Below are 24,914 nucleotides of genomic sequence, written 5' to 3'. Positions count from 1 at the left end.
GCGGCGATGCGGGCACGCGGCTGGAGGCGCTCGCTTCGGCGGCTGTTGCTGCTACTGGCTCTGTGGGTGCAGGTGAGCGGGACGCGCGGCGGCGGGCGGCGCGGACGGGGCGCACCGGGCCGGAGCCCCGAGCCGGCGGCCGCTGTGCGAAGCCCTCAGGGCTGCGTGCCAAGGGAGCGGTGGGGGGCGGGGCTCCGTCCCCGGGTTCCGGGCTCCTCGACCCCTGCCCGCGCCTCCCTCCGTTCTCCCGGTGCCTTATTTTTAGGCGGTGCGGCCCATGGGCTATTTCGAGCTGCAGCTGAGCGCGCTGCGGAACGTGAACGGGGAGCTGCTGAGCGGCGCCTGCTGTGACGGCGACGGCCGGACGACACGCGCGGGGGGCTGCGGCCACGACGAGTGCGACACGTACGTGCGCGTGTGCCTTAAGGAGTACCAGGCCAAGGTGACGCCCACGGGGCCCTGCAGCTACGGCTACGGCGCCACGCCCGTGTTGGGCGGCAACTCCTTCTACCTGCCGCCGGCGGGCGCTCCCAGCGACCGAGCGCGCGCGCGGTCCCGGACTAGCGGCGACCAGGACCCGGGCCTCGTCGTCATTCCCTTCCAGTTCGCCTGGCCGGTACGTGCGCCCCTCCCCCGCGCCCCAGCCCTCCCCTTCCGCGCCTCGGCGCCCGCCGCGGCCCCTCCAGCACCTGCGGCAGGCGGGCGCGTGCGGGCCCTGCGCGCCCAGACGGGGCGGGGCCGGCAGGGGGCGCCGCGGCCGGGCAGGGGGCGCGTGTGCGGAGGCCGGGTCCGCGCCTGGCCACGTGGGCGCGCGAGGCCGACGGGCGCGGGGTCGCTGCGTGGCGGGGTGGGGCGGCCCTCGGCGTGTGCCTACGTCGCCCTGCGCGTGTCTTTGCGTGGGGAGGCGCGAGGCGCCTGGGGCCCGGCAGGCCGCGGAGGCATGTGCGCCGCGCGTGCTGGGGCTGGTCTGGGGCAGGCCCTGGCGGAGCCGCCCCGGGCCCGTGGCCAGCCTGTGCCTGCCCTCCAGTTTCCTGGATGCCCCGGGGACACGGACGGGGCGTCTAGGACCTGGGCGGGGGTAGGTGTGTGCGTGTGTGTTGGCAGAATCTCCTGTAGATGAAAGGGTCCCCCTACTCCATGCTGTGACCTTCTGGCACTGCCAGTTGTGGGTGATTTGTTCTGCTTGTTACTTTCTGGAGGGTGTGAAGCCGAGTCCGGGGAGCATCCTATCAGCTTTGGGTGGCCAGGTCAGACAGGAGCCCAAGCCTGGGCATGCTGGGAGAAGTAGTACTGAGGATCCAGCATCAGAGGGAGACAGGCCCCTTCCCATGCCTGTGGCCACCCTGGGTCTGAGGTAGTGAGAATCGGGTAAGGAGCCTTTTGTTGCTTGACTTGGTTCCCTTTCTGACCCTGGCCCACTTACCTTCCTGGTCAGTGTCTGTAGCTTGGAATTGGAAGAGAGCAGGAATAACAGTGGACCTGGAGTAGAGGACCAGGTCGGGAACTGTTGGGATGTCTGGGCCTGCTGCAGGAAACCTGAAATCCAGAAATGGTTGGCATGGGGTACCAGACAGTGGGTGGTCAAGAGGCTTTACTGTCTGAGGACTTGTGGTTAGCTCAGCTACCAAGAGCCAAAAGAGTGTTTCCACCTGGTGCTCTTGTCCTGAAAAAGGCTAAGAGTTGGGGCTAGGCTTGGCCAAGCTTGGCTCAATAGGGCCTCCCTTGCCCTGGCTACGCGCCCTGGGCTGTGTCTTCTCTCAAGGCTGCTCAGCTTGTTGACTCTATCTTCACCCCTTCCTTGGCTCCCACCCCATGTAGGATGTCCCAGCCCCACCAGGTTTGCCTTATGCCCAGCTTGCTATTCTTGACCCTATGGCCTCTGGTGGGAAGTGTAGGTCTGAGATGGAAAAGGCAGGGGCAGGCATGGGAGGTGCCCCAGGCAGTTACAATCAACCCTGCCCCCTCGCCCCCACAGCAGCACAGCAGGCAGGTCTGAGCAGGGCCGGCAGCCTGTCATCTGCACTTGGGCCTGAGCCAGCGTGGCTCCAAATCGCTACCTGAGGATGTGTTTTCTGCTCGAGTTGGCAGCAGTGGGTATGGGGGCAGGGAGGCCCTGGAGGAATGTGGCGGGCCAATGCGTGTCCCTTGTGGCTCTTTGCCCCACTGGCCAGCCGGTTGGTGTGGGATGGGACGGGGCAGGCCCTTGCCTTCCTTGGAGTCTGGGCACCTGGTCTTAGGGCCATCTTCCTTCATTTGGTTCTACTCCCAGCTCATTCCTTCAAATGCTCCAGAAGTAGGCTATTCTATCCCAGGTGAAGGGCTGGGGCTGAAGGATGGGGGAATCAGCTCTGGGTTCTTCTCTCCTTCTTATGTACAAACTTAGCTGGCAGGCATGGAGCTGGCATGGTGATGCCAACTCCTTGGTATTTCCGCTCTTCAGCAGCAGCCCTGCGGCCATGCTGCTTGGCTTACCACAACTTCAGCTCTGTCCCATGAGCTGTGGTGAATTGGGATCTGAGTACCAACTGGGACACTTGGCTCCCATTGGGAGCAAGGATGTGTCCAGGCTCCACGGGGGGGGGGGGGGGGGGGGCTTTAGCAGGATGTGGGGGGATGAGGTTATGTCCAGGATGTGTCCTGGTTCCCTGGGTGTGAGGAGGGCCTTGCGGAAAGATGGGGTGGCATGGAAGGCAGTTAGGAGCTGGGTGTAGGCTTCTTCCATGCTGTGTGGCTGGGGATCTGTGTTGGTCTCAGGCCCAGCCTCCTTGAGTGGTTGGTCTTGGAGTCTTGTATTTGGAGAGGTGCAACACCCCCACAGGATGCCATGTGTTGGTATACCCCTCTGGCTTAGCCCTGGTGCACGCCTGTACCTGGCAGGGTGGAGGCCATGTTTGCTCACATGTGTGAACACTCTGTGGGTGTGGCAGGTGGCCAGTGACATGTTTAGAGGAGACTAAAGGGCTTTTCTTTAGAGTCTGGTGGGTGGTGGGTTATCAGGGCCTGTTGCAGTCCGGTTCGCATTGCTGGTAGAAATCACCCAACCAAGAGTAGCTTCTGGGAAAAAGGTTTATTTTGGCTTACAGGCTTGAGGGGAAGCTTCACGATGGCAGGGGGAAATGATGGCATGAGCAGAGGGTGGACATCACCCCCTGGCCAACATAAGATGGACCACAGCAACAGGAGGGTGTGCCAAACCCTGGCAAGGGGAAACTGGCTATAAAGCCCATAAGCCCGCCCCCAACAATACACTCCCTCCAGGAGGCATTAATTCCCAAATCTCCATCAGCTGGGAACCTAGCATTCAGAACACCTAAGTTTATAGGGGACACCTGAATCAAACCACCACATTCTGCCCCTGGCCCCCATAAACTGATATCCGTGCATGATGTAAAATACAATGCATTCAGTCTGACTTTAAAAGTCCCATAGTTTTTATCAATCCCAAAGATGTTCATACATCCCCATAGTTCAAGATCTTTTAACTGAGCCATAATACCAAAATATAACCTCAAAAAAAACCCATAATGGCACAGAATAAATATTCACACTGCAAAAGATGGCATTGGGCATAGCAAAGAAACATTCAACCAATACAAGATTTAAAACAACCAGGGCAAACATCAAACTCTGTAGCTTCAAGTACAGCAACTCTAGCCAGTGACAAATCTTCAAGTCCGATAATTCTAACCAGCAATAAGTCTCTGGCATTCCAATTCCGCCCCTCCAGCTAGGCTACTCACAGTCCTGGAAAGCTTCATCGGGCCGGCTGCTCCTCAGCAGCCATCTCATGGTCCCGGCATCTCCACTGGGTCTCCACTGCAAACCACGGCTCATCCTCATGGCCCCATGGGGTCTCTATGCAGGCAACCAGCAAACCTGCTTCACACTGCCCATGGCCATTTCCAAAACACAAGACCGTGTTGCAAACTCAATGACCCTCTTTCCAGCATTTCTTATACTCCACAATACCAGGTAGGTGCCAATTTGTTAATCCAGGGGGGAATAAAGCAGACTTTGAAGAATAGGACACTCCTTGAGCACTCAGGCCCCTTCAAAAGAGTCTACATTCTTCTTCTTGCCCCAGCACAGGTCAGCTAGCCCAGTCTCATAGGTTGTAATCTTTCAGTTGCAGCTAAACGGGCAACAGTTCACCCAAAGATTTTTCTTTCTGTGCCATATTCCTCTGCTCACACCAGTTCATTTCTACACAAAGCAACCCTGCACAACTTGTCAGGACACGGGCATAAGAGCAAGCTTCTCTCACAAACTGCTAGCCCACTCCAAGCACAGCTCTTTCTCACCCTCATAAGCCAAAAATCACAGTCTGTAGTTCTTACTGCCTTCAGGTCTTTCAGCTCTGACCAGGACAGACCATCAAGCTGTACTTACAGCACTGCAAGGCATCTCTTAGGCCAAGGTTTCAACTCCTGCCACATTCCTCTTGAAAATCAGCTCCAAAAGGCCGAAGCCACACAGTCAGGTGTCTAGCAGCAACCCCACTCCTCGGTACCACTTCACTGTTGCAGTCCGGTTCGCATTGCTGGTAGAAATCACCCAACCAAGAGTAGCTTCTGGGAAAAAGGTTTATTTTGGCTTACAGGCTTGAGGGGAAGCTTCATGATGGTAGGGGGAAATGATGGCATGAGCAGAGGGTGGACATCACCCCCTGGCCAACATAAGATGGACCACAGCAACAGGAGGGTGTGCTAAACCCTGGCAAGGGGAAACTGGCTATAAAGCCCATAAGCCCGCCCCCAACAATACACTCCCTCCAGGAGGCATTAATTCCCAAATCCCCATCAGCTGGGAACCTAGCATTCAGAACATCTAAGTTTATGGGGGACACCTGAATCAAACCACCACAGGGCCCCTGCTGGTTGAGCTGTCCTTGATTGGGACAGCTGGGGCCCAGCTTACAGGGGGCTGTGCTGTACACCCCTCTGACTGGCTAGCTCACCTTCTGTGCCCAGGAGTACCACCCTGTTCTTGGTCTGTTTCCTTGGTGGCTGAGCCAAGGGTATGTACTGTAGGTGTCAGAGTATCAGCTGCGTCTGGTAGCATAAGGGAACTTGGCAGAGATGGGGTCCCAGGGAAAAGTAATTTGGGTCTGGGGCCGACCCTGTTTCTAATGGTTTAGGAGGGCTGAAATGGGAGAGACAGTGTTCTGGGACCTGGTTCTCTTCCCTTCAAATGGGTGCCTTTTGACTGTGGTTTCTGAGACCAGACAGGACTACGGATTTTCAGCTTGAGCTCTGCTAAAGTCCCCACCATGGATCCCTAACCTGCCTAGTCTTTTCCTTACCACTGCTCTTGGCTGTCCCCTCCAAGGCCACGGTCCCTAAGAGTCATGGTATGCTTGGGGTTGGAGGGACATGTAGACAGTGGTGAAGGCTGCTGTGGCTGCTCAGGGCTCAGAGTGTTAGGGCAGGTTTGGTGGGATGGACACATGGCCTGGCCCCACTGCATCTGTCTGCCCAAGGTGGACTGGGCTAGGGTCTATGTCTACTAGGTGCACTGAAACTGATGTGAATTTCAGCCTGCCTTCTATGCTGCCTGGAGCTAGGGTAGGTGTGGGCACTGGCCTCTCTATCCCACCCATGCCAGGGCCTTCTCTGTAGGGACCCTGAGCACTGTTTGGGTAAGGCTTGAGGCAGATGGTACTTCACTCTGTATCTAGTCTTTTGCCTTATGGGTTGGAGGTCTCCTTTTAGGCTGTGGTATAGTACAGGATTGGGTTAATCTCATGGTGCCTAGCAAAGTGGGGGCCCTAGGAAGCAAGGAGAGTTGTACTGACTGGTGGAGGGTTTAGAAATGGAAAGGAATGTGAGCTTTGTTCCTGAGCCCTGAGGAGTGCCTGAGGGCACAAGGCTACAGAATGACAGATGGAATGGACAGTGTGCAGCTGGATTGGCAGGGAAGGCGCTGTGGATTTTGGGGGTCCTCATGGTGTCTGGTTGGAGTGGGAGGAGTGGGTTGGGGGCAGTGAGAGTTCTTGGGGGAGCCAAGCCAGGGCCTGAGCTGTAGGTTGGTAGTGGAGAGATGAGGGTCTCCAATCCCAGGGCGCAGAATGGGTCCTTATTCCCAGTCCTAAGGCCTAGGTGAGTCCCTCCCTATACACCCCATCATGAGCTCGTTTCTGCTCCCATGCTCCATCCTGAGCTGGATATGAGCAGGTCTAGTCCAACCCTGGGCTAGCTGCAATCTTAGGTTACTGAAGAGGTGCTAGGAGACTCAGGGCCACCTTATTCTTCTCACTGGCAGCCTGGGGCTTACAAAGGGTAAATGGGTAGTGTACCCAGAAAAGGCCTTGGCTGGTCTCTGATGTGGGGCATGATTGGATCCCATCTGCCATGGGAGATTCTACTGTCTGCTCCTGCGTGGCCCTGGGACTAGAGCCTGGGGTATTACTCCCCTCCCCCTGGTGACAATGGTGACTGGGCCTCTCCATAGCTCAGGTTTCAGGAAATGTATCTGTGCTTAAGGTTCTTGGCGCTGGCAGCAAGTGCTGAGCTCTGGGGGGCCAGGTCAGGATGCTGAGGGGTATCTAAGGCGGAGCTCTCCCAGCCTGCTGCATTCTCTAGTCATGCAGTATAGTATATTGGGTCCCAAGCCTGCCTTTCCCTTGTTTGTCTGCTCTCCCATTAGACATGTCTGGCATCTGGTTGGAGCTTCACAATTCTTGCAGTTCAGCCAGATGTTGATGGAGCTGAGCTGGACTTACGACTGAGGGGCAATCAGGGCATATTGCTAGATGGACCTCCAGGGGTTAGCAGCTGGGCTGACCTGAGAGGAGGGACTGGGTTCTTCTCGCTGCTAGGGAAACTGGCAAGTGTGTCTGTCCTGCCCACAGTCCCAATTGACTCTGTTGGTCCCAAATCCCTCCAGGCTTCCAGCCCAGATGCCTTTGTCTTCTGTCAACAATGGGAGTTGGCTTTGGCAAAACCCTGACCATGGCTTCTCATTAGGGGTGCTTACTGTCATTTGCAATGAGGTGTCAGTCCTGTAGGCCAGGGAAGCAGAGGAGCAGCTCCCCCCCCCCCCCCCCCCCCCCCCCGCAGTGGCAGGTGGAGAGGAGCCGCAGGTGCTGTCTGCCTGATGGCTCAGGTTCTCCCTGGGTGACTTCCTGCCATCCAGGTGTAGAGAGCCCAGCTGGCGGGCGGCGGGGCCCACTTGGGCTGTGGGAGGGCACATGTCCCTGTGGGAGCAGGTAACCGGAGCCCTGGGCTCAGGCAGAGGTGGCAGTAACCCTACCTGTGTGGCTGTCATGGGTTTCCTGGGAGCAGGGATCCTGCTTGCCCAAAGCACAGGTGTGGCCTTGCAGGAATCCAGTCTCTGGCTTTTCTGCCTGCCCTGTGGCTGGAGCTGCACCTGGCTGAAGCACTTGACCTGCAGATGGGAGTGACATCAGGCCCAGCCTGGCCCTGTTCTCTCTCATGCTCCATGGGCTTCTTGCTTCCACCCAGAGGCAGAGCAAATGTTAAGCCTGCTGGTCTCAGACCCCAGCGGCCATTCATTTTACTGAGCCTCAGTGGTGCTATCCACACCAGGGTCTATGGTCCTCTGTAATGCGGCCCACTGTCTCCACATTTCTCTTTCCCAGCTCCATGATCTTCTCACTGGCCATTGTCTCTCCTCCCTTGGGTTACAGCTGATTTCTTTTTTTTTTTGTTTTTATTTTTATTTATTTATTTTGGTTTTTCGAGGTAGGGTCTCACTGTAGCCCAGGCTGACCTGGAATTCACTATGTAGTCTCAGGGTGGCCTCGAATTCTTGACGATCCTCCTACCTCTGCCTCCTGAGTGCTGGGATTAAAGGCATGTACCACCACGCCCAGCTTTACAGCTGATTTCTAGTTGCCCTATGAGGGACTGCATGACCCCAGCCTACCCATTGCTTTCCCTGGGCAGAAGTTCATCAGGGCAGAGGTTATGACCAGTGTCTTGAGCTGAGCTCCATAAGTGAATGAGAATGTCAATGAAACGAAGGAATAAGACAGTGTTGCCTGGGAAGGGGCTGGCTGCCCAGATCTCACCAGAAGGTGGACTTTGCCAGGTAGAGGCCCCAAGAAGGCCTGTCTTGGGGGTGGTATGCTGGGTGAAGGTAGGAACTGTAGGAAGCTCCAGGAGAGCTCTGCATCTGACAGATGAGGACTAATGGGAGGTTTCTTGTGCTCCCATGGGTGGGGGTGGGTACAGGCTAGGAGGTCTCTTGGTGACTGAGAACTGGGGCAGGGAAGAGCACTTGCTGGGTGGGAGGTGGTGGTGAGGGTGAGAAGGAGGACTTAAGAGGTTTCAGAGGTAGAATGAGAAGCCTGATGATATCCCACGGAGTCAAGGAGGCTTCTAGAAGGGATTAGTGGCCCTCTGCTTTCAGCCTCACTCATGGTAGTGTGGGGCCTGAGTTTAAAGACAGGTGCTCAGGAGGAGGTACCAGGGTAGGAAGTGAGGTTATCTATGTTGGAGATGACAACAGATGGGACCAGGACAGAGCCTCCAAGGTCAGGCTGAATGTGGCTGGGTGTGGCAGACAATAGGCTGGGTGGGGAATGGGCTAAGAACTTCTGGGAAGATCAGGGACTGTCTTGGGCTGGTGTGGGGTCCTGGGGAGTCTGAGGAGTGATCGATTGGGTGGGACCTTGTCTCTTCTATGGGAATGTGGTTTCCCCAGCAAAGCCAGGCTGCAGGTAGTGGGCACCTGAGGGACAAGGCATTAAGAGTTCAAGCCTCCCAGGGATGGCCCTTGTGTTGCCATGGTGACAGCTGACAGCAGGGCTCATTGACATGACCTGGGGCAGGAGAGCCAGATGGTGGCCTGGGGTAGGGCAGCTAGAACTGTGAGCTGAAGCTATGCTGGGCAGGTACTGGGCTTCTTGGTCTTCAGTTTACTCATTTTTACAGCAAGGTTCCTCTTGTCCTTGCCCCTGTCACTGTCCTGAGGTGGTAGTTGTGAGTCTCATTTGTGTACTGGGGCCTGCACCCTTTTGGGGCTGCTGGGGTCCTCTGGGCAAGCACCTCCATATGCCTGGTGAAGGGGCTGTTGGGTGTCTATGGGGCATTGGCCCTCTCAGGTGGGCTTGTAGCAGGGCCACACATTACTGATTTCAGGTTGGACCACAGTGAGGTGCTAGAGTATTGAAAGTGCTCTGTCCCCAGCCATTTGAACCCTCTTCCTCAGTGCTTTTGGGGGCCTCAAGAACAAGGAGGTCAAGCCCCCTGAAAAGTGTGGCTAGCAGGGATCTTCCTTCTTTGAACTGGGGATAGGGCCTTAGAGAAGTGGTGAAGGTTACCACAGGGTAACCTTTGGCTAGAGCAGAGCAGCCAGAACCTCACAGGCCTGGGGGATGGATGTGCCCTGCCCCGCCTGTACAGCACACACAGGAGGGGGCCTCGGGCACCTGACTGGCCACCCCCTGTGTCTGCAGCGTTCCTTCACCCTCATCGTGGAGGCGTGGGACTGGGACAACGACACCACTCCAGATGGTGAGTAAGCATGCACTGGGAAGGTGAGGGGCTTCCGGCAGGGCTTCCCTCAAGGTATTGGGAGGCTAGTCCCTCTTGGTCATAAGGGGTGCTTGTGTCTAGGTCCCTCATACAATGTTGGCCAGGGACCAAGGTTCTTATACCTAGATGATCTTATGTGGTTTCCCTTTTTGTTCTGACTGCTAGGAAGTTTCTGTATTTGTGACTTTGCAGAGCTGCACGTGTAGCTTTTCCTCTTGGCTCCTGGATTCTGCAGAATAGTTTGCCTGTTGGGCATGTTCTTTTGTGGCCCTTGTTGGTGATGTGGTGGGTGGAGCAGGGCACACTCATGTGCCTCTGGCTTTGTGGCCCCTTCTGTTTTGCAACATGGAGCTTGAGGGCCTTCTCCCATGGCTGGCTGGTCTGTGCCCTGTGGCGGTGAGGCAGAGGGTTTCTGTGCCCTGACCAGACAGAGCCTCACAGTCAGAGGGAGCAGCAGGTGCACAGCTCCCAGGGTCACACTTGGTGTCTGAGCATTTGGGTGAGCATCCATGGTGGGGGCTAAGGAGGCTAGCAGGACTGGACTTGGGTCAAGGAAGCTTCAGGGCCACTGAGGACACTTAGGCTGTCATATGGGCAGAGTCTGTAGGGTGGGACAGAGGCCAACAGGAAGGCTGTATGTCAATCAAGGAGCTTGAAAGTGAAGGCTGATGGGCTAGATACTGGGTTATGGGCAGGTGTAGGCCCCTTGGGAGCTCCAGGGTAGTGCATGTGGACAGCTAGATGCCAAGTCAGTGTGAGAACCAGGTGCACTAGTAGTGATGCCGGGACGTAAAATCTAGGAGGGGGCCTGGAGAGATGGCGTCGTGGTTAAGGAACTTGCTCATGAAGCCCAAGGACCCAGGCTCTATTCCCTACTACCCACATAAGTCAGGTGCACATGGTTGTGCACGCATGAAGAGTTCGTTTGCAGTGGCTAGAGGCCCTGGCATGCCCATTCATTCTCTCTCTCTCTCTCTCTCTCTCTCTCTCTCTGTCCCTCTCTCTCTCTCTCAAAAAAAAAAAAAAAAAAAAAAGGTAAAAAGTTAGGATGGAGAAGGGGGAGCAGATTGTTCTCAGGGCAGGAGTCAGCCAGGGCACAGGAAAGCTAACAGGGGCCTTGAGGAGGCTGATGTGAGGCCTGCTAGCAGCCCAGGGCACTGAGCACTTGGGGTCTTGTGCTAAAGCAGTAGAAGTGAAGTGGAGGGGCTCTGTGGCCAGCTGCTGTAGAAACCCTCAGATGGCAGTAGAGGGTGTCATGTAGCCCAAGTTCTACCACTCTGTTCAGGGCCTGTCCCAGTGCACCCTGAGTGCCCAACTATGGGGTGGCCTAGTTCATGTCAGTGGGGCCCAAGGAACTTGTTCTAAGATGAAAGCAGTAGGGTGTGCCTGGCATTGCTAGAAGCCAGGTGTAATACAGGAGGGAGAGGAGAACATTGGAGTGGCATCCCTATATGGGCCAGGGCTGGCATGACTGGTTGGCATGGAAGGCAGCAGTGGGCACAGGCTTGGGGTTGGCAGCCCTCCTGACCCTGTCTGTGTGGGTAGAGTAGCAGAGCTAAGTCTAGGTGGTTAGAAGGTGGGCCACAGCTCTTTATTCTTTTGGTGGCCTAAGTAGTGTTCCTGCTGCCCACTCTCTGTCCCCATCCACTGTGATGATAGCAGCTTTCATCTACCTGTCTGCTCTGTTGCCCTTGAGGCACCTGATGGGGGCTGATGTTTTGGGCTCATGTGACCTTCCTGGTAGTACAGGTAGTTTGGTGCAGCTTGCTGACTCTGTCACTCCCAAAGAGGAGCTGCTGATCGAGAGGGTGTCACATGCTGGCATGATCAACCCCGAGGACCGCTGGAAGAGCCTGCACTTCAGTGGCCATGTGGCACACCTGGAGCTGCAGATTCGGGTCCGCTGCGATGAGAATTACTACAGTGCCACCTGCAACAAGTTCTGCCGGCCTCGCAATGACTTCTTTGGCCACTACACCTGTGATCAGTATGGCAACAAGGCCTGCATGGATGGCTGGATGGGCAAGGAGTGCAAGGAAGGTGAGGGGTCTCTGGAGTGGGGGTAGAGGCAGGGTGCAAGCAAAAGAGGCCTGGCTGGCTGCAGCTGTGCCTCTCTCCGCCCCTCTGTTCTAGCCGTGTGTAAACAAGGATGTAATTTGCTCCATGGGGGATGCTCCGTGCCTGGGGAGTGCAGGTGAGTTCCATGTCTGCCTCTTCTTTGCTGTTAAGCATGTAGCAGCCGGCACACCCTGAAGGCTTATACCAGGCACCTGTTGGGAAGGTGGTGTAGGCTGGAAAGCAGAGGTGGACTCTGCTGTCATGAAGCTTGTGGCCATCATGGGGTAGCACTCACCTAGGCATGTGGTATGTCCAATGGCTATTGTTCCACAAGGATAGCTAGTAGGAGGCCAGGGGGTTGACTGGGCAGTCCTTCCACCAAGAGGCAGAAGCCTGATGACATTGTGGGGCACATAGGAAGGGTGATGGACAAGTAGGAGATGGAGTAGTGGGTAGGGCCTGCAGACATCCCTGGGGGGGAGCAAGGATTGGATAATAGGGTTGATACAGGAGTTGAGAATAAATATGGGGTCATGAAGCTTGTGGCCATCATGGGGTAGCACTCACCTAGGCATGTGGTATGTCCAATGGCTATTGTTCCACAAGGATAGCTAGTAGGAGGCCAGGGGGTTGACTGGGCAGTCCTTCCACCAAGAGGCAGAAGCCTGATGACATTGTGGGGCACATAGGAAGGGTGATGGACAAGTAGGAGATGGAGTAGTGGGTAGGGCCTGCAGACATCCCTGGGGGGGAGCAAGGATTGGATAATAGGGTTGATACAGGAGTTGAGAATAAATATGAGGTCAAGAAGGACCTCAAGCCTGCTACCTTGAGCTGCTGAATGTGGCACTATGGCTGCTGAGATGGGGACACTTGTGGAAGAGGCTGCGTGTATGTGTGTGTTTTGCATTTGGGACAGGTATGGCCCTGATACAGGACAGCGTGTGACATGCAGGTGTGTTTGTTGGCTAGACATCACGTACAGAGGAGAGGCTCTATCAGGTTGGAGGTAGATGGATAGGAGCCAGCCAGTAAGGGGCTTGTTAAGGGAGTCACAGGAGATTCAAGAGTGGTCAAAAGGAAGTCCTCATCGCCAGAAGTGGAGAGGAGAGAGACCCCTTGACACTGAGGCATTGTGGGGTCATTTTGGTGGAGGCAGAGGGTGACCAGACTGGGGTCAAGGGTTGGGGGTGCATGAGGGATTCTGAGATTGGCACTCAGGTGTGTGAACATGTGAGGCTCCACATGGTCCTGGGACAGGGGAGGCTGTGGGTTGTTGGAGAGTCAGCAAGAGACCCAGCAGGGCCTTTCCACCATCTTGGCTATCATGGGGCCCTGGACACACTCTGAGGACTGGCTGTGCTTTGTGTGTTCTCTTCAGACAAGACAGTGAGGCACATGTGGTTAAGTGGCTTCCCCTAAGGTCACATGAGATTGAGAGGACAGCCAGGCATCCTGGAGCTGCTGGGGAAAGTTAGGGAGGGGGTATGAGCAGTAGCAGTGCCAGTCCTAGGGCAAGAAGGTTGTTTGAGGAGTGGGGAGCCGCTGTAGTCTGTCCTTTGCACACCTTGGGATTTTAAACAAGTTTACCAGGCTCAAGGCAGCTCAGTGGAAGATCTGGCTCAGGGCAGGCAAGTATCTTACTAAGGGTTCTCTAGGAGCCATGTTTTAGAAGGCTTGAGGACAGCAGAGAATATTCGCAAGGCTGTCTGCCTGACTTGGTTATCCCATGCACTCTGCTTTCTGGGAAGTGTGCTGGAGGTGGGCATGGGTCTCTAGGCAGACATGGTCCATGGGTGGTGAGCACAGAGTCCTGGCTTTAGTCCCACACTTTCTCCTTGGCCCTTTGTGCACTGTACTCCCTGGACAGCAGCACCAGCATCCTTGTATGGTTAGTCAGTGCTAGGCAGCCGCAGTGCTGCAACTGAAGCAAAGGGAGGGGAAAAAGAAGTCACCAGTCCCATAGTGCAGGAAGGCTGTGAGTGGTGTAGGAGGGGCTGGAACACTGGGCCAGAGGCCGGGGAGGCAGTAGGTGAGTACCACCTACCTCCCCCTGGCCCAGTGGGTGAGGCCAAGTGGCCTCTTGCTGTCCAGAGCTCAGGTTTCAGTGGGGGACACCCCTCCCCAACCGGATGCTGTTGCGGAGATGGCCAACCTTTCCTGCTGCCCTTCCAGGCCCCTGGAGCTGCTGGCAGGAAAGCTGCGAGGTGGGGTCTGGTGTGGGATGCCCCGCCCAGGGTGGAGAACTCGCCCTTGGGACTCACCAGGTCTGGGCTCTGAGCCGGAGGTGGTGTTCCCTCTTGAGAAACCCAAGGCTAGTCACAGCCCCATCCTGCCCTGCATCTCCCCTTGTCACAGGGAGTGATGACAGACCCCTCCATAGACCTGCCTTGAGTATGCCCAGCTGGATCCTGGAGCCACCTGCTCTCCAGCCTCAGTTTCCCCATGTGAGCCTGGATGAGCTGAACTGATAACTGTCAGTGTGCATGGCTCCAGGGCAGCTCAGGAAGGGCTGTGGTCTTTCCTTCTTTAAAAATAACTTCTGTTGCCGGGCGTGGTGGCGCACGCCTTTAATCCCAGCACTCGGGAGGCAGAGGTAGGAGGATCGCTGAGAGTTTGAGGCCACCCTGAGACTACATAGTGAGTTCCAGGTCAGCCTGAGCCAGAGTGAGACCCTAACTCGAAAAACCAAAAAAAAAAAAAAAATAATAATAACTTCTGTGGTGGGTGTTGGCGTGGAAGTGACGTGGCCTGGACGTCATTCCCTCCCCATAGGACCTGAGACTTCGAGGAAGGAGCCCCCCAGAGTCCTGTCCAGGGCTTTATGTGGGCCACCTGCCCATCTCTTGTGGGACTTCCCAGAGGGGATGCTGAGGAGCCAGGCTTTAGGGTGAGGCCCGTAGGGTTGCATACTAGGGCTTGAGCCAGAGCTGCCCCTTACCTCAGCTTAGCGTGGCCTCCAGCAGGGTCCCCCAGGAAGCCTGTGGATGAGATGCACCCTGTGTGGGATTTTACTGGGAGTCAGAAGCTACTGCCCTTGAGTAGCAGCAAGGACATGGACGGCACTGAAGGTCACAGAGCTGGGGTGCAGGGCCCCTCCCAATGTCTCGCCGGCTGTCCTTCTCAGACCCTGGTTGCTACCATGGCCCTGACAGCACCTGGCGATTGGGAGCTGGCTCTCTATCACTGGGCCTCTCCCAGCTGGGCCTTACTTCCCGGCGCCTGCTCACAGGCCTGGCTCAGGGCTGAGTCCCAGAATAGCTCATGGAGGAGTGACGGGACAGCTGGGCTGACGGTTGCAGTCAGTGGCCGGGAATGCCATGACAGTGGAGCAGTGGCGTTGGCTGGCAGGCTATAACCCCTGCCTGGCTTGAAGCTCCTCTCCAGGGTGAAAGACCTGTGGGGTGGCCTGTGCTTCCGGTCTTACTTCTGTGCCTGCCTCCCCAGCCACTCAGCTGCCCAGCTGATGGCCTCATGGCTTGACCTCCCCCCCCCCAGGTGCAGCTATGGCTGGCAGGGCAAGTTCTGTGACGAGTGTGTCCCTTACCCTGGCTGTGTGCATGGCAGCTGTGTGGAGCCCTGGCACTGTGACTGTGAGACCAACTGGGGAGGCCTGCTCTGTGACAAAGGTAGGTGTTGGGCAATGAGCAGGTGGATGGTGGGTGGGGCCAAGTGTTGGGAACAGGCTGGGCCCATCCCTGAGAGCCCTACCCCTGTGCCCAGACTTGAACTACTGTGGCAGTCACCACCCTTGTATCAACGGGGGTACCTGCATCAATGCTGAGCCTGATCAGTACCACTGCGCCTGCCCTGATGGCTACTCGGGCAAGAACTGCGAGCGAGGTATGTAGGCCCTGGGCCTTGTGGCTTGGGGAGGAGAGTGCTTGCAGGCTGGTGGGGGCCTGGGTACCACTCTACTCATCCATACTTTGTTCTACAGCTGAGCATGCCTGTGCCTCCAACCCCTGTGCCAATGGGGGTTCTTGCCATGAGGTGCCATCTGGCTTTGAATGTCACTGCCCATCGGGCTGGAGTGGGCCCACCTGCGCGCTTGGTGAGGGTCTGAGTGTGGCTGGGGGTTCCAGCCTGGTATCCAAGGGGTCTGAGAAAAGGGTAGCACTCTGGGGGTGTAGATGGAGTGGTTGAATCCACTATGCTGTGAACAGTGTGGTCAAGGGCTAGCTGGGTCCTCCTGCCGACGCTGCCATGGAGCCTTGATTCTCCATTGCAGATCCAGCCCCCTAGTCCACCTCACCACTCACCCATTGGCCACGCCCCCACACCAGTCTAGGTCCCACACTCAGTAGCTTTGCCTCTCCATTCATAGCTTTGCCCTTACATCTTTCTCCACCTCTGCAGACATCGATGAGTGTGCCTCCAACCCATGTGCAGCAGGCGGCACCTGTGTGGACCAGGTGGACGGTTTTGAGTGCATCTGCCCAGAGCAGTGGGTGGGAACAACCTGTCAGCTGGGTAAGGGCTCCCCAGAGGTCACATGTGCATGGGCTGTGTGCTGCACATGTGGCTGCTCTTGCTGCTAGCACGGCTGGGGCTGCAGCCACCAGGCACAGGGCACGGCAGGCAGGTAGGGCCTGAGCCCCACAGCTCCCCTTGTCTCGTTTACAGACGCCAATGAGTGTGAAGGGAAGCCGTGCCTTAATGCTTTCTCTTGCAAAAACCTGATTGGCGGCTATTACTGTGATTGCCTCCCAGGCTGGAAGGGCATCAACTGCCACATCAGTTAGTATGGGTGGGTGGCCAGGTGGGTGGGGCTGGGGAGCACAGAGGGGCCCTCTAACCCTGACCCCCCTTCATGTTCCTCTGTCCCCAGACATCAATGAGTGCCGCGGGCAGTGTCAGCATGGTGGCACCTGCAAGGTAAGGGGGCTGCCATCTGCCCCACTAGGAATACCAAGGTGTGGGGCTGAAGGGGTACGGGGGACAGCTTGAGGTTTACCTACCCACCTGTCCACAAACCTAGGACCTGGTGAATGGGTACCAGTGTGTGTGCCCACGGGGTTTCGGAGGCCAGCACTGCGAGCTGCAACGTGATGAATGTGCCAGTAGTCCCTGCCGTGGTGGCAGCATCTGTGAGGATCTGGTGGATGGCTTCCGCTGCCACTGCCCCCGGGGCCTTTCTGGGCCACTCTGTGAGGTACTAACCTGGAGAGGCTACAGTGGGCTCTGTTCTCAGGAGCCTGGCTGTGTGTGGGCTCGAAGAATTGCCCGAGTCAAGTTTCTTTGCCCTTGTTTGTCATGAGGAGTCTCTCCTGGCAGGTGGCTAAGAGCCCCATCTGCCTGTTCCCTCCTGTTGCTCTGTTGGGATGAGGAAGGTGGGCAGGACTTAGTGCCTGATGGCATAGGTCATCATAGGCCAAGGGTGGGCTTTCCTCAGGGCTGGTGCCCTCACTTCCTTTGGATGCTTTCCACTGGTACCCATCTTACTTCCCACACCCACAGTGCTGATTCTCACATGGTTCTATTCTGGGTCTTTTGTGTACAGGGTGGGCCTCCTGCTTAGTGGGCTGCTTAGGCCCATGGGACAGGCGTGGTCTGAGTCTAGAGAGCATTGCAGTGCTGGCTACAGGAAGGGCCCCTCTTGGCTTGGAGGGTGGCCTGGCAGCATCAGGGTCAGGAGCTGGCCTTCCTGATGGCAGGAGGAGCCAAGGCCGGATGCTGCCTGTGGGAGGCAGAGGAAGCTCTGCTGCTTTGGAGGCAAGGGCAGCAGGAGGGGGCTGGTGGCCCACAGGTGTTTCCGTCCAGCTGAACTTGCCTGGATGGTCTCGGGTGGGTGGGAGCTTCAAGCTGTGCTTGGCACTGCCCAGTCTGGGGCTGAGGGATATGATTGTTCAGGCTAAGCAGTCTCTCTGCCCTTGAGCTGGGCTCTCAGATGAACACTGTCCTTGCCTTGAAGGTGGATGTTGACCTCTGTGAGCCAAACCCCTGCCTCAATGGCGCTCGCTGCTACAACCTTGAGGGCGACTACTACTGTGCCTGCTTAGAAGACTTTGGGGGCAAGAACTGCTCAGTGCCCAGGGAGCCGTGCCCTGGAGGGGCCTGCAGAGGTATGGGGTGTAGCCCCAATTAGGGTGAGGGCCCCAGAGGAAGGAGGACTGATCCCTGTTTATCTCTCTGCCACAGTGATTGATGGCTGCGGGTTCGAGGCAGGATCCAGAGCTCATGGTGTGGCGCCCTCTGGAGTATGTGGGCCCCATGGGCACTGTGTCAGCCAGCCTGGGGGCAATTTCTCCTGTGTCTGTGACAGTGGCTTCACAGGCACCTACTGCCATGAGAGTGAGTGGTGCACATTACAGGCTGGGATGGGGCTAGCTGGTCACAGGAACGGCTCATCTCCCCTCTCCTGCAGACATCGACGACTGCTTAGGCCAGCCCTGCCGCAACGGGGGCACATGCATCGACGAGGTGGATGCTTTCCGCTGCTTCTGCCCCAGTGGCTGGGAGGGCGAGCTCTGTGACATCAGTGAGTGCACATTTTTATTTACTCCCCCACTGGTTGAGAGGCCAGGCCTCTACCCATGCATCCTAACACAGCTTCAAGGCTGGGCCTAAAGTCATGGGGCAGAATCCAAGGCTGCCACATTCTTTGGTCTGGTTCCCATTTTCTCCATGAAGCCCTTCCCAGCTGACCCCTGCTGACCGGCGTCCTCCCCTCAGATCCCAACGACTGCCTCCCCGACCCCTGCCACAGCCGCGGCCATTGCTATGATCTGGTCAATGACTTCTACTGTGCCTGCGATGATGGTTGGAAGGGCAAGACTTGCCACTCACGTGAGTGTCTAGGAGCCCCTGTAATAAGTGAGGGGCTGCTGCCTGCCTGGAGCTTGTCATGGTAAGCCTGGCCATGTGCCCACAGGTGAGTTCCAGTGCGATGCCTACACCTGCAGCAATGGTGGCACATGCTATGACAGTGGTGATACCTTCCGCTGCGCCTGCCCACCAGGCTGGAAGGGCAGCACCTGTACCATTGGTGAGAAACCTGCCCCTACCCTGCCAAGCACAGCCTTAAATCACCCTGTTGCCACCTCTGCCCTGCCTGTCTGCCCCTCCTGTGATGGGGCTCTGCCCAGACTCAATGCGCTGCCCCTTATCACTCCTCACAGCCAAGAATAGCAGCTGCCTACCCAACCCCTGTGTGAATGGGGGCACCTGTGTGGGCAGTGGAGACTCATTCTCCTGCATCTGCCGCGATGGCTGGGAGGGCCGCACCTGCACACACAGTGAGCCAAGGGAGGCCCTTAGGTGGGGGAGACCCTTGGGTGGGGGTATCTGCTTTTTATGAGACTTCCCAGTCCTTCCCTCAACTCTGTCTAGTCCACCCCACCCATTGCACCCCAAGACCTGCTGTGCCATTTCCCAATTCTCCCTCCCCCAGATCTGCAGCGTCTACCCACTTCCTCCCTGACCCACCATCCTGCAGCCAGGGCCTCCTGCCAAGGCACAGGTCCTACCCCACCCCAACTATAGACTCTTTCCTGGTGACCTGTCTGGGCTCCTGAACCTTCCTGGCACTCCTCTGCTGGTTGTGTCAGGCTGGTATGGACAGGACAATGTCTGTCTACCCATGGGCCTTGGGTACCTAAACCTGCCACAGAGGGGCTCTGGGTAGGTGGGTGCTGGACCAACTACCCTCTCTCTCCCTTCAAATCCAGACACCAACGACTGCAACCCACTGCCCTGGTGAGTGGTAACCCAGGAGGATGGTGGGGGGGTGCTGAGCCTGCTGTTGGAGGGATCATCTGATATCACTGTCCCCTGTAGCTACAATGGGGGTATCTGTGTGGATGGCATCAACTGGTTCCGCTGCGAGTGTGCGCCTGGCTTTGCGGGTCCTGATTGTCGTATCAGTAAGCAAACTTGCATGATGAATTGGGCTGGGGTCAGGAGAGACCTCTACCTAGAGGCCCCTCTAGCAAGCCTTAGTGTCAAGAGCTAGAGAACATAGACACCCATATCCTGACAGAATGCATGTCCCCAGGCCCCATCCTACCTTTCCAAACCACATGTCTTCCCTGAAAGCTCTAAGAATACTTTGCTGAGTATTGAGAGTCCTTCCTTGAGGAGGATGTTGAATTGTGAGAGGAAGATGGGCTATGGGAATGGAGTGCTCACCTGTGGCTGCAAGGCTGTTGCCTGTGGGCATATTCCCCAGCAATGGGGCCTTCCTGGGAAGGGGTGAACTACAGAGGCTGCTCAGTACCAAGGCAGTGGGGCAGGGGCTTAGGAAAGCCTCAGGCTAGGTGAGTGACAATGGCAGCAGTTTTCCCAGCTTAGGCTGCTGTGGATTAGCTGGCCTGGCCTAAGGAACCTCAAAGGCCCTGAGGAACATTTATGGCTCCTCTTGCCCCACCCATCTCCCTGGCTCCTGTGTGAGGTGCTGGCCTGGTCTCCACTGAGAATTGGCCATACTGGCCACTTTCCCTACAGACATTGATGAGTGCCAGTCCTCGCCCTGTGCCTATGGGGCCACGTGTGTGGATGAGATCAATGGGTATCGCTGCAGCTGCCCACCAGGTCGAACTGGTCTCCGGTGTCAAGAAGGTAGGCTGGCTCTGACCACACTGGGTTGGGCGAGACCCAGATGCCCAGCTGACCTTCGATCCTCTCCACAGTGGTAGGGTTTGGGAGGTCCTGCTGGTCCCGAGGCACCCCTTTCCCACACGGTAGCTCCTGGGTAGAAGACTGCAACAGCTGCCACTGTCTGGACGGCAGGAGAGACTGCAGCAAGGTGGGCCCAATCCTCCCTGCTCTCACCCAAGAGCCGTTAGCCCTGAGGCTGGTGCCAGAGAGGATGGCTTTAGATCCAAGGATGCCTACTTCAGAGGGCCATCCTGAGGATGAGGGGAATTGGGCAGGAGCCTTGGGTACAACCAGTCTGTTGCAGAAACTGAGACTTAGCCTGGGCCCTTCCTAGCTCTGTCTGCTTTGATGGAAAGTCCATGGTGGTGTGGAGTTCGGCCTACCTTCCTGGGGCCTGGGTGGTAAAGGCACAGCTTTGGGACTTATTGACCTGACTGTGTCTGTCTCCCTGTATGCTGTCTGTCCTTGCTGTGATGACACATCCTTCCTGGGTGTACCTACTCCAGGTGTGGTGTGGGTGGAAGCCTTGTCTGCTGTCTGATGCCCTGAGTGCCCAGTGCCCACAGGGGCAACAGTGCCAGGAGAAGGCCTTGGGACAGTGTCTTCAGCCACCCTGTGAGGCATGGGGGGAGTGTGTGGCTGAGGACCCCCTGTCACCCAGCACCCCTTGCCTGCCACGGTCCACTCACCTAGACAACAACTGTGCGCGCCTTACACTGCGCTTTAGTCGTGACCAAGTGCCTCAGGTAAGTGGTCCTGTTAGAACCTTCCTTTACCTGCCCTGGTGTGGCCCCCTGACCATGGCTAAGCCTCTGTGGGACAAGAAGGGATGCTGTGGGTATGCAAATGGCCACCTGTGGGCTTACGTGAAGGACCACTGAGTCTGGAGCACTGGGATGGGACAGGAAGAATGGTTAGACTGGGATGCCTACTCATCTAGTACCCTGAGTCCTAGGCTACATGAACCTCTAGTTCATGGCTCACCACTTCCCATCAGTGATCCAGCCTCATCCTTTGTCCTGCCTGACCCCTAGTATTTAGGGATTTAAAACGCATGATGCCCACTCTGCTCACCCCATGCCCCTCAGCTGCCCTCATTGCCTGCAGATAGAGTTGTTTCTGGCACAAGGGAAGGATGTGGGCAGGGTAAGCTTCCACTGCTTCTGCTCTGTTCCCTGGGTGGAGCCTCCACTAGCAGAGGGACATGTGGCTTCAGGTCCTTGTCCCCAAGGTCCTACTCACATGTTGCCCATATGCCCAGGGCACCACTGTGGACGCCATCTGCTCTGGGATCCGCGCACTGCCTGCTACAAGGGCAGTAGCCCGTGACCGTCTACTTCTGCTGCTGTGTGACCGTGCATCCTCAGGGGCCAGTGCTGTGGAAGTGGCTGTGGTGAGTGTAGCTGGGAGCTTGTCTTGAGCTAGGCCCCTGGGGACTTGTTCTGGCTATAACACACTGGCAGCCTGTGGGATGGTGGCAAGCCTGAGGTGGGGAGGTGATGAAGGTGTGGACCAGTGAACTGAGGCAAGAGCTGGGCTTGATGTCCACACAAGGTACCTCGGTTCCTTCTGGCTGGGTCCTCTTGGATGGCAGTGGGAGGACAGAGGTCAGAGGGTGTGAGAGGGAGGGGCACCAAGACATCCAGGAGGGATGGTGGTCATTGGCAGCTGTAGGGTCAGGGTGCTGCATAGACACAGCAAGAGTGTGCAGTGGGCTTGGGGTTCCTGATACTGGGAAGGGTCCAGATCCCAGGTTCACCAGGGGTCAAAAGAGCTTGTCTCCATGAGGTGGTGGTTGCTTGTGTGGTGTAGAGGGCAAGGTTTGGCAGAGGCACTGGCAGCGCAGGGCTGCAGAGCCAGAAATGATAGATAGGTACCAGGTCAGTGGGGAACAGGCCAGGGGTTACTGGGTTTCAGCCAGGATCTCAGTCTTGGCTACACAGCTCATGTTCCATTTTGTGGCTGGTGTCTAAAGCTATGAACATCAGCTTTTGGGCAAGGTCCCTGGTATTTGGGTGGGTGGTAGGAGGGTGTCTGGAAGAGGCAGCTGGTGAGCTGGCAGGGGAGGGGATTGACCAAGGGGAGGGCATCTCTTAAGAGACATCAGAGGGCTAGGGTTACCTTGGGTTGTGTGGTGATGGAATGACAGTGCTGAGTCAGGAAGAGGATGAGAGAAAAGTACCTCAAGTACAGGTTGGGTGCCACTGTGGGTCTCATTGCCAGCCCATATATCTCCATTATTCCACTATGACCAAGTACCCCAGGTAGGTAGTCCTATGGACCCTTCCCTTACCTGTCCCTGGAGTGGTCACCTGGACACGGGATGAAGTGGAAGCATGTGGACTGGCTTGGTCTATGTAGCCATTGGGGTTTTGGCGTGCAGATCTGGGGGCTGTGAGTAGACTGACAAGGGCAGCTATCTCCATGCAGGGTGTAGGGATTCTCCGTGGGCAGGTCCTTGAATCAGGACACTGATGAGTTCCTCTCTCTAAGACCCCTGCTGTGTGTAGTATTCCTCTGTTGTGGTCCATACCTGTGGTGGCTATCTGTGCAGCTGGCCAGGACTTGGGCAACATCCATGGCCTCAGCATCAGTGGCAGGCTCCCCAGGATATGGGCTTCTACCATACCATAGTGCCATCCTCTGCCACAGTCTTTCAGCCCTGCACGGGACTTGCCTGACAGCAGCCTGATCCAGAGTGCAGCTCATGCCATTGTGGCTGCCATCACACAGCGGGGGAACAGCTCACTGCTGTTGGCTGTCACCGAGGTCAAGGTGGAGACCGTGGTCATGGGAGGCTCTTCCACAGGTGAGCTGGAGTGATGGGGCTTCCCAGACACTCTCAGGCCAGTGGGAATCTGCCAGACAGACACTGCTTAGGGGGCTGAGGTACCTGCCACCACCTAGTTCCTATCCTGAGACCCTGGCCACCAAAGGGACATTGCTTGGCCTGGAGGGTCTCCTGGGTGCTCATTGCCTCCCTTTCCACCCAGGTCTGCTGGTGCCTGTGCTATGCAGTGTGTTCAGCATGCTGTGGCTAACCTGTGTTGTTATCTGCGTGTGGTGGACACGAAAGCGCAGGAAAGAGCGGGAGAGGAGTCAGCTGCCACGGGATGAGAGCACAAACAACCAGTGGGCTCCGCTGAACCCCATCCGCAACCCCATTGAGCGGCCAGGCAGTGGTGGCCTGGGTGGTGGGGGCCGCAAAGATGTGCTCTATCAGTGCAAGAACTTCACGCCTCCACCACGCAGGGCAGCAGAGGCTCTACCTGGGCCAGCTGGCCAAAGGGCTGGCCGGGAGGATGAGGAGGATGAGGAGCTGAGCCATGGAGATGAGGACTCCCCTGAGGCAGAGAAGTTCCTCTCACACAAATTCACCAAAGACCCCAGCTGCCCCTTGGGGAGGCCAGCCCTCTGGGCTCCAGGGCCCAAGGTGGACAACCGAGCCATCAGGAGCACCAAGGATGTACACTGTGCTGGCAGAGAGTAGAACAGTCACAGTGGGGCCAAGCCCCGAGACCCCTCGCTGGCAACATGCCCCCAGCTGGACCACAGGAGGCCAAGGCCATGTGCATAGTTTCTTTATTTTGTGTAAAAAAACAACCAAAACCAAAAACCAAATGTTTATTTTTTATGTTTCTTTAAACTTGTATAAATTATTCAGTTACTGTCAGGCAGAAAACAATGGAGTATTCTTGGATTGTTGCTATTTTTGTAAAGTTTTTGTGTGTCCACGCTCTGTGGCAGGAGAGCAAAGCTGTTGTGTTCTCACCAAATTGTATAATGTTTGTTACCAGAAGTTATACGCTGTTTACAGAATCTTCTTTTTTATTCCTCACTTGGGTTTCTCTGGGGCTCCAGGCCACAGAGCCCATGAGACCCTTGGCTGTCAGCATGGCGTATGGCTCTGAGTGGTACCTGTGGCTGACAGTGTGGCCTGGGCTCTCAGTGGTACCTGCGTTGGCCTGGCTGTGGCTCTCTGTCAGTAGGACTCAAAGCTGTTGTCCTTACTGTGGCTCTTAGTGGGACTTATGGCTATCAGCAGGACCCATGGCTACCAGTGACACCATGGTCATTAGATTGCCTGGCTTATGGATGTCAGTGGTGCCCATGGCTTCCAGTAGCACCATCAGCTTGGCATGTGGCTGTCAGTGGTATTGTGCTTACTAGCTTGTGGCTATCAGTGGCATCCCTGGTTGTCAGTAGTACTGGTGGCTACTGGCCTGAACTGTGGCTGTTGGTGAGACCTGTGATGGTCCATGTGACATTGACTTGACATGGTCCCAGTTGTGGCATAGTTCATGGCTGCTGATGGCTCCTGTGGTTGTCAGTGGGGTTGGAGGGCACCTGTGCGGCTTGAAGCTGGCAGGCAGACCTAGCCTGCACCCTGGCTGGTCCCTCCAGTCTGCTGTCCTTGCTTCCTCCTGGCCAGAACTCTCCAGAGATCTTCAACTGTGCTTTCAGAAGTGCCCTTCCCAACTGCTCGGTTCCCCCTCCTGGGATGGTGGCAGTATTGAAGCTTGTGACAAGTGCCTTCACACAGACTCCCTTTGCAGCTGTCAGCGTTTGCCGTGGGCACCAGGCTGCTGCCCACCTGCCGGCCCCGGCCACCCTCCTCGTGAAAGTGCATTTCTGTAAATATGTACATATTAAATGAATCACTCTGTATATTTGATTTAATAACTTAAACATTTTGGCCTCCCTGTTTTTTGGGTGCCGTTCCTTTTTTTGTTTGGAGTTGGGGCAGAGAAATAAGGT

The 24,914-nt window shown here is 56.5% G+C and overlaps 1 protein-coding gene across 2 annotated transcripts; it reads left to right on the top strand.

The window, feature by feature from the left end:
* Window positions 1–24,845, top strand: Jag2 (jagged canonical Notch ligand 2). 2 transcript variants are annotated; one of them, XM_045154132.1, is made up of 26 exons: window positions 1–72; window positions 266–616; window positions 9,422–9,479; window positions 11,289–11,540; window positions 11,634–11,694; window positions 15,057–15,187; window positions 15,282–15,401; window positions 15,499–15,612; window positions 15,918–16,031; window positions 16,185–16,298; window positions 16,390–16,436; window positions 16,540–16,713; window positions 17,473–17,623; window positions 17,700–17,852; window positions 17,926–18,039; window positions 18,234–18,347; window positions 18,433–18,546; window positions 18,680–18,796; window positions 19,229–19,256; window positions 19,338–19,423; window positions 20,004–20,117; window positions 20,189–20,304; window positions 20,663–20,902; window positions 21,418–21,549; window positions 22,809–22,965; window positions 23,150–24,845. In XM_045154132.1, the coding sequence occupies exons 1-26, from the start codon at window positions 7–9 to the stop codon at window positions 23,644–23,646; spliced, it is 3,735 nt and encodes a 1,244-aa protein (XP_045010067.1). In that variant the 5' UTR covers window positions 1–6; the 3' UTR covers window positions 23,647–24,845. The 2 variants fall into 2 exon arrangements, with proteins under 2 accessions (XP_045010067.1, XP_045010068.1); XM_045154133.1 differs by lacking the exon at window positions 16,185–16,298.
* Window positions 24,846–24,914: the final 69 nt, after the last annotated feature.

The sequence above is a fragment of the Jaculus jaculus genome, chromosome 7, assembly GCF_020740685.1.
Source record: "Jaculus jaculus isolate mJacJac1 chromosome 7, mJacJac1.mat.Y.cur, whole genome shotgun sequence".
Taxonomy (NCBI): domain Eukaryota; kingdom Metazoa; phylum Chordata; class Mammalia; order Rodentia; family Dipodidae; genus Jaculus; species Jaculus jaculus.
Note: the sequence above shows the minus strand (reverse complement) of the source record. Positions and strands in the feature narration are given on the sequence as shown.

Coding starts and splice junctions, on each gene's coding strand:
- Jag2 (XM_045154132.1), top strand. CDS start 7: ATGCGGGCACGCGGCTGGAGGCGCTCGCTTCGGCGGCTGTTGCTGCTA. Junction 9,480..11,288: donor CAACGACACCACTCCAGATG/GTGAGTAAGCAT, acceptor TCACTCCCAAAG/AGGAGCTGCTGATCGAGAGG. Junction 18,797..19,228: donor GGGCCGCACCTGCACACACA/GTGAGCCAAGGG, acceptor CTTCAAATCCAG/ACACCAACGACTGCAACCCA.